Source organism: Austrofundulus limnaeus, unplaced genomic scaffold (genome assembly GCF_001266775.1).
Source record: "Austrofundulus limnaeus strain Quisiro unplaced genomic scaffold, Austrofundulus_limnaeus-1.0 Scaffold2, whole genome shotgun sequence".
Lineage (NCBI taxonomy): Eukaryota > Metazoa > Chordata > Actinopteri > Cyprinodontiformes > Rivulidae > Austrofundulus > Austrofundulus limnaeus.
Genome location: NW_013952404.1, coordinates 9249456 through 9260619, shown reverse-complemented (window position 1 = coordinate 9260619; position 11164 = coordinate 9249456). Strand labels below are relative to the sequence as shown.

At 39.4% G+C, this 11164-nt stretch overlaps 2 protein-coding genes across 3 annotated transcripts; one reads left to right on the top strand and one right to left on the bottom strand.

The window, feature by feature from the left end:
• Positions 1–1887: 1887 nt before the first annotated feature.
• dlk1 (delta like non-canonical Notch ligand 1) lies at positions 1888–4613 on the top strand (the record flags this gene model as incomplete). 2 transcript variants are annotated; one of them, XM_014015048.1, is given in 6 exon segments in its annotated part: positions 1888–2116; positions 2219–2233; positions 2441–2524; positions 2727–2790; positions 3169–3299; positions 4472–4613. In XM_014015048.1, coding segments are annotated over 4 exon segments (389 nt in total), but the record flags the coding sequence as incomplete, so codon positions are not given.
• Positions 4614–8777: 4164 nt separating this feature from the next.
• dio3a (iodothyronine deiodinase 3a) lies at positions 8778–10205 on the bottom strand. The gene is made up of 2 exons (XM_014015036.1): positions 9259–10205; positions 8778–9186 (listed from the first exon to the last, which is right to left on the bottom strand). Exon 1 carries the CDS (start codon positions 10098–10100, stop codon positions 9315–9317), a length of 786 nt encoding a protein of 261 aa, XP_013870490.1. The 5' UTR covers positions 10101–10205; the 3' UTR covers positions 8778–9186; positions 9259–9314.
• Between the last annotated feature and the right edge of the window lie 959 nt (positions 10206–11164).

Here is an 11164-nt window from a genome sequence, read left to right as displayed (position 1 = left end):
GCCTTGGAGTTCCCCCGGAGGAGCTGGAAGAAGTGGCTGGGGAGAGGGAGGTCTGGGCCTCCCTTCTGAAGCTGCTGCCCCCGCAACCCGACCCCGGATAGGCGGAAGAAAATGGATGGATGGATGGATAATGATCCAAGAAGTACAATGTTGGAAGAAATGAATGGGTAAAAGCACGATCTGTCTATTTTCCCTTTTGATAGTCTGAATGAATTTGCAGCAATTCTTACATCTTATGTAACAGCAGATTACTTCTAGTTTAACAAAAATATTATCTGTATATTCAAGAGGACATATTAGGCTTCAAAATATTCACTTTTTGTTGTTTTTAAGCTGTTTTTGAATGGTTTTTGCAAATGTCTACGCTTTTCTATTACCTACAGAAAACACAATAATCTTAATATTTGGGTTGTAAACATCTCGTATCTGCAGCCTTCCTACCACTGCTGGGCTATGGTGATGGCTTTCTACACATGTTGGGGTTTTCTTACCATGAAGCTTTGTGATTTATGACAAAATGTAAACCTCTAACACAACACTGTGCTCTATACTCGCTGGTAAATGGCCATCATTATTTACTCTGGTAAACCTTCATATCTTCTAAGAAAGTGGTTTTCAAAAAATTTTGGCTTCTTACCTTTAAAATGAAATCAGCGGAAACTTGTGACCCCAGATATTACTTGTTTACATATGTAAACTTTGCTAATAACTCTGTTCAACATCGACATCCATCCCTCCATTATCTTAACCTGCTTCTTTCTTTCAGGGTCACGGTGGTCACTGTGCAAAGGGCTGGCTACACCCTGAACAAGTTGTAAGTTAGTAATTAGCCTAATGTTCATGTTTTATAGTCTGTGGGAAGAAACCGGAGTGCCCGGAGGGAACCTATACGTGATAATATGCAAACGATACCCAGAAAGGTCCCTAAACTCTCGTACTGAGAGGCTACAGAACTGAGCCAACATGCTGCCCAACATGGCCATAATAACAATACAACAAACGTAATACTGCTTGCATTCATTTACAATTTTGTTTGAAGCAATCATGGTGAAAATATCTTGTTAGCAATTTATTTGCATCTGGAAAATCATAGGGACCCTTGCTTGAAGTTTTATGACCCAGAGTGGGCCTCCGACCCCAACTTTAGAAACTGCTTTTCCAAGATAATGACATGTCACACATGTTCCCAGGATTTTCTTTCCCTTACTGTCCTCCGTGTTTGAACAGGATTTGGAAGAAAGGCCTTTTCTGCCCCATCAACAGTTTGATTCCTCCATTAAAATAATATTAATAATAAAATCATCATTTCAAACCTGTTGCTGTTTCTAAATGTATGTTCCTTTATAAATGTCAGGATAAAGTTTTGTGCTTTATGAATATTGTTATTTATGTAATTGATGTTCTGTGTCTGTGCTTCAGGTCAAGATGTCTCAATGAGATAATCTACCAAAATAAAATAACATAAAATAAAAACTTTAAGTTAATTATTTTAGTACAACTTTTCTCTATTTTTTTGCTTTATTTTTTATAACATCTGATCTTATATTTGCTTTGAGGATGTTTTGCTTTCATGTTGCTCAGAAATCACAAAAAGGAAACAACCTTTGATGCTGTATGACAGCGAAGCCTTGAGACTTTTTTCTGAGTGGTTCCTGAAAATTAGGGCTTAGAAATGTGGCAAAATTAAATAGCAAGTTCCAGTTTGTAATGCCAGATTAGCTTTAATCTTTATAAACTCAACAGCAGACTAAAAAGATTTAAAGCAATTATTGTTTGTGTGTGTTTTCCCCCCTTATGACATATAAAACCAAAGCGCTGGAGTTCAGGTTGTGTGCACCCACTTCTCTCCTCACTGGTGCACAAAAAAAAATTCCCCCTCACCTCACCTCGCCCACCCCCATTGGGTGGGAGGAGCGTGCGCTGCACTGGGACGCGGGCACGATCGCAGAAAGCAAGTCCCGTCAAAACCCTCCGGGTCCACCTCTTCAATCAGATCGCCTGTTCACCTGTAGTTTCACTCCCAGCCGTCTGGATTAAAGCAGGAAGGGAGGAAATCCAAGCCAAGCAGTTCAATATGAGCAGAGCCACTTGGAGGCAGCGCGCGAGGACCACCTAGGTGAGACGGAATCATTCTAATAATCAGGGAGGGCTTTTCAGCTGGAAATGTTTGGTAACGCTTTACTTTTCTCCTGCGCGTAATGGACACCTCCGGACGCAGACGCATATGGTTCAGGTGCGTCAGTATTCTGCGGCTCAACAAATAATTAGGATGTTAACTCTTAATATTTACTCAACATATATTTTGAAGTTGTTGTCCCCTCCTTATTTATCATAACAACTTTGTTAGGATTATTTTCGTGGATAATAAAAAAAAAAATGTTTTGCTTTTTCAACAACGCCGCATGTTTTCGCGACTTAAGCCATGCTCCAATCTTTCCAGGACAAAGAGGTTCGTCTTCCTTGGAAATCACGATGCATCTCATCGGAGTGGTCTTAATTCTGCTCGTGACAGGCATGGCAAAAGGTAAAGCGTTCACTTTCATCAGTTCTCCCGAGTCTGCAAATTAAACCCCCCTTTCCTCCCCCTTCTGTCTGCATGAAACAAAGAAGGAATATTTTATTTATTTATTCGTTTTTGTTTTTAATCTTTCATGTTTTTGTTTGATTGGTGATGCAAACATGCTGCTCCCTCCTTTTTCTCTCTCTGTGTGTTTCTGTCTCACAAGGTTGGGAATGCAGCGCAGGTTGCAGCAGAGAAAATGGGTTTTGTGAAAAYCCAGGGAAGTGCAGGTGGGTTTCTAAAATTACCTCAGATTCCTGTGCAGATGATGGCTCATATCCTACAGGCCTTCTCAACCTCATTACTGCAAACAGTCCCGGTAAATTGTTCCCCATTTAGGAAAATGACAGCCTGATCCAGCCAACGAGATGTTTTTATGTCTTTTGTTTCTTCCCCGAACAATGGGAATTTAATTTCTCAGCTGAATGCCTGGTTTGACGTTTTGAAATATTCAATCCATTCTCCAGTTTGTATTTGGATTTATTTTAGTCGTGAACATTTTATCACTAATAAAAGGAAACTGGTGCCATGAGGACAGGAGCAGGACAGCATGTGGGTGGAAAAGGACTGATGGGATTTTTTTTTCACACTCCTCCTTTTTGTTTTAGATGCAAACCAGGGTGGCAAGGACAGGACTGTGACCAGTGCGTGCCCTTCCCTGGRTGTTTGCACGGCACATGTGAGAAGGCATGGCAGTGCATCTGCAGAGAGGGCTGGATGGGCAGCCTGTGCGACCGAGGTGAGCCTCATTCAGCTGCTTTCTGTCTGTCTGCCTCCACCTGAGGACGGAGTAATGCAGCGGGCTCTGGGGGCAACAAATTAACCTGGAAGGATAATCAGAATCTAAATTAAAGGCCTAACATTCCTTTAAAAGACTGCATATCACCTGTCTCTATTCATATGAGTTCTATGCTAAAGATCATCTCTTGTTGACAAACGGAGTTGTGGATGTTTTGGCCAAATTTAAAAAAAAATCACGAGTAGTGTCTTGTGTTGTAGGTACCTCAGCCATTCCCACGTTAAATTTTTAGCTCAATAGCTGTCAAGTTGGTTTAGTTGCAGCCATTTTTGTGTTGGCTAATGTGGATTAGTTGTTGTAGCCATCTTGGATTGGATCCAATCCAAAAGGTAAAGATTAGTAGATGCTCATTCAGTTATTACTTTCTGAGAGTTTTATTAAAATCCATGCAGTGATTCATGGGATATTTTGCTAACAGGCAAAAATAGATGTTTTTTTTTTTGAGTGAACACTAAAGTTTTGATCAAAGAACTTCCTCAGTGACTATCACTTGGAGTATGCATTGTGTATCACTGTTGGCTATAACCACACTGAATTTAAGCACAGTTTCTGTAAAATTGACTAAACATAAATCATGTTTGTGTTTTCTAAGCTCAGTTYGCTGTGGCTTCCATTTTGAATGGAAATGACTGCAAAGGTTAATCAGTTACACGTGTTATTTCTGTGGTTATTTTCTGCAAGTTTAATTAAAATTCATGCATTTGTTCTTTAAGATATTTTGCTGACAGGTACCTCTTTTTAGTGGTATGTAAAAAAAAAACAATTAAAAGAAATGCAATAGCAGACAAAAAAATCTGTATTGTTGGCTTCAAGCAAATGTGGGAACAAAGACATTTATGAAGGGGATTTTCTGCTACAGTTTGACCCACTTCTCCTCACATACACCGTTTCATATTGTGCCGCAGCAGAAGTGCTGATGGCCCGTGTTGCTTGCTCGGTTGTACTTTCTGTCTTGTTCTTGATGACAAGATGCTGTTATGTGCAGAACAGAGAGCGGGGGAACAAACGGGGCCGAGCAGAGCAGGCACCGAAATACAGAGAGAGACCTGCAGAGCTTAAAACGATCTAAAAACAACGCGCCGACCTCCATGTTCCTTCTTCTTTTACAACAGATACTCGGCTGTGCTCGTCSAGGCCCTGTGCCAGCAATGCCACCTGCAWAGAGACGGGAGAGGGGGGATACCTGTGCGTGTGTCCCCAAGGCTTCGCTGGAGAAACCTGCCAACTGAGGCAGGGACTTTGCCTCACAAACGGGTACGACAGTTTATTCATTCATTTATTTATTTATTTATTTATTTATTTATTTATTTTCCTCCATTCCTCTACAGCCTTGCATCTTCTCCTTGAGTACTAATCAATACATACTACAAGACGTTTCACATCCTTCATTATTGCCTCGACCGATCTGGTGGTGGGGGCAGCAAGCAGAAAATGCATTCGATTGCCATTTTAAAAGTGGMGTTTGCAATTAGAAGAATGTTAGCGAAACAAACAGAACGTCTTGCTTTGGTAGAATTTCCACACAAGCAGAATTGCTTTATTTCTTCAACCAGGATTCTGAGAAATGTGGTATCATTTTGGATGGAAAAAAAAGGAGTTTTCTTCATCAAGGAGAACGTGATCGGGTCAAAATGGCTAAACAAGGTGCACAAATAGAACTTTTTTTATTTGGACAGAAAACTATAGATGTGTTGAAATAAAATGTTTTGATGAAACATATTTAAATAACTCCAGACGACTAACAAACTCTAAATATAGAGGTCAAGCATAACTGCGGATTATCCAGCAATCTTATGCATAACATCAATTTTCTGCTCCCCAATTTTAGTTGACTTTTTAGCTTTTAGAGTTCTCAAACTTAATAATCCAAAAACTGCTACATTTTTAACAGTTAAATGATCAAGTAAAAGCATTTGAGAATTGATTGATCAAATTAAAGTTGTATTGAGCTGCCACCTGTGATGGCAACATGAAACAGATTCTTTAAAACTTTGTGAGCGTGTGATTTTTAGAACCAACACTGGGGAAAAGAAAACTGGGCAATTAAAAAACAATTATGAACAGGGTTATGTAGCTGAGAACAGTTTTCCTGTGGGCACCTATTTCATTTCAAACAGGAATAAAAGCTCATCACATAGCTACTTGGTTAGATTTCCCACCCCCCCTTAAGAGGTAGACCCATTTATCAGAGGCTGACAGAACAGCTTTATACATGCCACTTCAGACGTCAAGCTTTAAAGTCAACATTCAAGATCAAATGCAGAAAACCCTTAACAAGGCTGTTACAGTTCAAATCTTTTTACCTGTACAGTTTGTGGCCAGAAATGTCTTTTCTTTGATGGCAGGAGGACACTGANCCCCTTCGGCTCCCCACCACCAGACATTCATTTATGACCCAGAGGAGAGAGGGGCCCTCACCTTCAAAGCTGACCAGAGAAGCTGAAAAAAAGGAGGAAAAACACCTCAGCAGACRCTTTCTGCTTCCTTCAAGTCATAAAACAAAACAGAACAGCAAAAGTTAATGCTCTCCCCGCTAACCCGGGACTCTTAACCCTTTGGATCCGTCCAATTCTCTGCAGACAGATGAGACTCAACATGAGTGGAAAAAATTCTCACATGGAAGGAATCCAGATCCAAAGAATTCCTGTTGGGGTTCCAATTCAGGGGTACACGTTTGGGCAAGTTATATTTCACTCAGGCAGGTACCCCTCGGTCAGCTGTCAGCTCCACATAAATACTCTGTGTTTCTGGGTTAAATGTGTTCCAGATGAGCAGTGATGAAGTCAGGTCACAGAGAAGACTCTAAAGTAAGACCAGTAACAGATTCTTTAATAACACCCAGTGTTTTTTTAATTACTATTATTATTTCTCCTCACATATGCATAAAATACATTCTGTTTCTCATATCAGAGTCATATCAGCTAGAAATAACGTAAAAAGTGTAAAAAAGGAAAATGGTAATTTGAAGCTCTACAATTAAAACAGTAGGTTAAAAAAAGGAAAATAGAAGCTAAACTTAAGAAAATTGCAGCTAAAAGTAGAAAAGTTGCCATTTGAAGATGCAATTAGCAAAAGGCTAAAGGCCAAAAAAATTGGCAATTTGTTATTTAATGGTAAAAGTAGGAAACTTGCCATTAACAAAACAATAGCTAAAAGCTAAACGAGCTAGAATTGAGTTAAAATGATAAATATGCAAGACAATACCTAAAATGTGAAAGCAGAAAAAAAGCTAGGTTGTTAACGTAGATGTCAGCAATCATTGAATGAAACTGAAGAGATCTCTGTGTCTCAATGAGAAATATTAAGTAAATGAAGACAACAATTATAAAAGTATGCACTTAGTAAAATCATTCCTGGTCAACTTCAACCTTTTATGAATGGTGAACAAGGTCAAAGTATGCAGAAGGGGTTTGTTTGCAAATTAAAAAGAAATTCAGGAAAACAACCAAATGCCGACTCAGCAATAACACACAGAAAGAATGACTGAAAAAGTAATTGACAGTCTACTGCTGTGTAATTATTTTTTATAATTTTTTTTCATCATGTTACCAAAAACATTTCCAAATTTGTGTCGTTGTTTCCTCAAATAAAAAGGCCAAAATATTTCATTTTGATTTGTTTGACTCAAATCCACATGTGGGCACTAAAGCCACATAATTTTCATTTGTAAAAACAAAAGATAAAAAAAATAATCTAAATAAATGTGCAGTTAAGATAAACAAACCAGACCAAGAAAGCTTTTGATTTTAGAWAGACTTAATGACGTTCAGGTTTGTTCGCCACAAGTGCTGAGAAAATCAGGAGTATTTTCATTTTGAGCTCCTCTCTCTGAAAGTCTGATGAAGTGCTAAAAAAGCTGCTCTTGTCATCTAACTTGTCCGGCACCCTGCTGTTCGTTATGACAGCATGCAAATTGGCTCCAGAGCTCAGATTTTTCTTACTGTGGGAACGGAGAAACAAAGCATTTCTTTTTCCCCCTTTTTTTGTCTTCAACTTTATTGCAGTGACACTTTTTAAATCTAAGACATATAGAAAAAACTAAGAATGCTCAATTTGTTTTACAAGCAACAATTAGATTTTTTTAAATGAAATCTCCAGCATTGAGCATCATCACGACTCAGATCTGTTCAAAGAAACCGTTCCTCCTGTTGTACCTTCCCTTTGTTCTGAGGAGGAGTTCAGACTTGGATCGACTCATAACAAGATGTTATATGTCCACATATACGGTTTAGTCAGCGTTAAAATCTGGTTTCCTGACTCCTCGGAGTCCGGCACGTTGCCTTCTGTTCAGTTTTATTTGTGTCGTCTCCAAAGCATTATGAAGGAATTTTCCCTCCAGCCTCAGTAAAGCTGAATGAAATCCCTTTCTAGGAAAAACAAAAAAAGAGAGAGAGAGAAAGAKGTCTGATTTACTATTCCCTGGATGTTTTCAGACTGACTGGAAGCTAATGGGAATGGCTTTTTTTCCCAACATAAAAACAATCCAGGCAGATATTCCACAATACAAAGTATTTGGATTCGTGGAATTTTGTTACGTCATTTTTCCTGTTTTCCTGAAGACATGAAGGCAATTATAGGTGGATGTATCACTGAAGGATAAGAGGATAAAGTGTGATTATCCTGTTTTGGACATCAAAGGCTTACACATGAATTCTTTGGGAGGAGGGGGGTTGGCTGCATCGATCATCATCTACAACATATAGAGCAGTTTTACACTGATACCAGAGGACAATTTTATTTATAGGAGMAGCTTTAAAGGATAAATGCACCCTAAAAAGGAATAGCTTCATTTAGATTGATTATGTGAATTGWTTCATTAAAATACAATAATTAGGAGCTTTGTTCTCAGTTAAAAGTTAATGGATGACATTAGATTCAAGAGTTTCCCAATATTAGCTCAAGATTTATTGAAAAGGCCCTCCTGACCTCAAACGCATCTTAGAAGAGCCTTTATTTAGTGAAAGAATTATTAGAATTTTGACAAAGAGATTGGGTTGGGATGTATCATATTTAYTTGTTTTAATGCCTCCTGTTATTCGTTAATTACAGTAAAAATTTGTTCATTTTGACAGTGAGAAATGAAGGAACCAAAAGCATTCAATTCAAAATAAAACTGTGCAGCTTAAACATCCATTTTTTGTGTGTCATCAAAGGCTCTGGTGACTTTTTGTTATCAATGCTGATTTTCTGATATAAAAGACAATTTTTTTGCATAAAAATAGGTTTTCAAATTTGAAGAGTTTTCAGGTGGATATTTTTTTGCATTTTTGAGAAACGTTTCTAAAATTTTAGCTGTTCCATACAGTAAGAAAAAATCTTGAACTGACTTCGGGAAGTCAGGTTGGACACTAAAATGATTGGAAATACAAATATTCAGCTTGCATGTGTTCAGTTTACAAAAACAGTTTGGAATCAACATTTAGACAAAAAACATTTATTTAACAGAAAATATATCCATAAAACTGAATTTTTGTTTTACAAAAGAACATAAAAGGTATGAACGCAGCAGGACAGAGAGTAGCATCTTCACTGTGATCCTCCAGTATAAWCAAATCTCAGTGTCGGTTCTCTGGACTGGCTCCGTTTAAAAACCGAACTTCACAACTTATACCGGGGGAGGAGAGTGATGCACGTCTCCAGGTCCAGACTGGCTGAGCGCACAGCAGGGTGAAAAGATAATCAGTTGGACAATAAAAATGCCTTTTTTATTAATAAAAATGCCCCAAATTAACATTTTTAATGAATGAGAGCTAATAGGATTATACATTTATAAATATTGAAGTAAAAAAATTGGGAAATCCAGCAGCATAATGTTGAAGGATTCAATCTTATGATAAAATAAATACAATTTGCANAAAAAAATTGGGAAATCCAGCAGCATAATGTTGAAGGATTCAATCTTATGATAAAATAAATACAATTTGCAGAAAAAAAAATACATACAATGAGTTTAATCTACACATTAATCACTTGAGTGTTAGTGTTTTCAAGACTCTGTCTGTGTTGGTTCAGCCAGTCTCTGAGCTCTGAGATCCGATACCGCTCAGGTCCCCTGCCGCCTTGGTAGACCACCGTCCCCTCCTGCACCACATAAAGTCTGTTAAAATAAGCTCCATACGCGGCGTTGGAGGAGTTCTCCATGCTGTCGACCACCACCTGGCAGTCGGGCACCTCCAGGAGGATGAGCCGCGCCGCGCTCAGCCGCTCCTCCAGACACCGGTGTTTGGGGATCTGGTAGGGCGCGTCGGTGCTCATCCAGCCGTCAGAGGGATGAGCCTCCTCAATGTACACCACCACAGAGTCTGCTACGTCTGCGTTCTGCTGCGCCAGCCCCTGGAAAGCCTTCAGGCGCGCCATGTACGGTGGTCAGGTGCAGCTGCCGAAGTTGAGGATGAGCGGTCTGTTGCCCCTGGCGTAGTCCAGGATCCGGCTGCGCCGCTGCTCCTCCAGCTGGATGACCTCGGTGTTCGGCGCTCCGTGCCCGAGGCGCGCCACCTTCAGGAAGTCCAACTTCTGTCCGTGCCAGACCGCTTTGAGGGACTCGAGGCTGAAGAGGCGATTGGAGTCCGATATGCACAGAGGAGGATCCAAGTCATCACCTCTCATTCTGAGGAAAACCCTTTTCCTGATGCACAAAAAGTCCAGCAGCCAGAAGACAACAGCTGCCACCAGGAACCGGGGCAGCAGGACTAAACACACCATTGAATTTTTAATGGCTTTGATGGTGCTCATCATCATCATCACTTCTCATGACCACCTGGATGCTCTCGCGCTACGATCTTGAGTGAGCCGAAGTTGGGTTACTTGRAACTCCCGCCCCTCTTTTTAAAAGCTCGGCACATATGAATGGATCACACCCCGCCTCCAGACTGGGGCCGAGGCCTCACATGGTGGGGATTACCTCCTGTCAACTCCTCCGTTGGAGCCGCAGGGATGCAGAGGATGATGCGCCACAGCAGTGCGTCATGTGTGCGTAAAAATGCCGTGGACGTCTGGGTAAGGCTTTAAAAACATTATTGAACTTACCATGTGGCTCTATATTAGATAAAGGAATAGAACATCATCTTAAGTGAAAAACGCCTAAATTTAGCAATTTATCTGTTGGGAAGACACATACCTCATTTGTGCTTAAACATCCAGATTTTTTCTACCTTTGTCTCATATTTACTGACTCTAGACACCCTGAGAGTGACAGTTGAAATACAAAACAAGAAGGTTATGCAGYCAGACAGATGATTATTTTGAAATACTATATTTGTTTAAGTGGAATGCAGATTTTTACTGATGGGCCAAGAGTTTTCACAACACTAACCCCAAAGATTTCTGAGTTTAAACTCTTTCAGCATAGACTTTTACTGAGTCTAACTTAGTTAAATGAATTGTGGCTTTAAAAAAGGAAGTCAGGAGGAGAATGCACTGTAGCATTTGTAGCTTTAAAACTAGACTGAACAAGATATAAATGATGAAATTTATAGAGCCTTTGATGAAATTAAAAAATACTCAGGTATTTTCTTACATATTGTTTTGTCAGAGTTGCTTTTAATTTGGAACTGATGCCCTTTTCTGTGTCTAAAGTCGTTGATTAAAGGTATGCAGGCTCAGCAACAGAGGATTCAGACTGATACTTGTATCCAAAGGTCAAATTAAAATTGCAAACTGTAAAAATTAGGAACTGGCAAACCTCTGAAGAACTATAAAAGGATGCTAATTCAGCAAAATGACAACATTTAATATTCTAAGATAATACTAATACTATTACTACTACTACTACTACTACTACTACTACTACTACTACTACTACTACT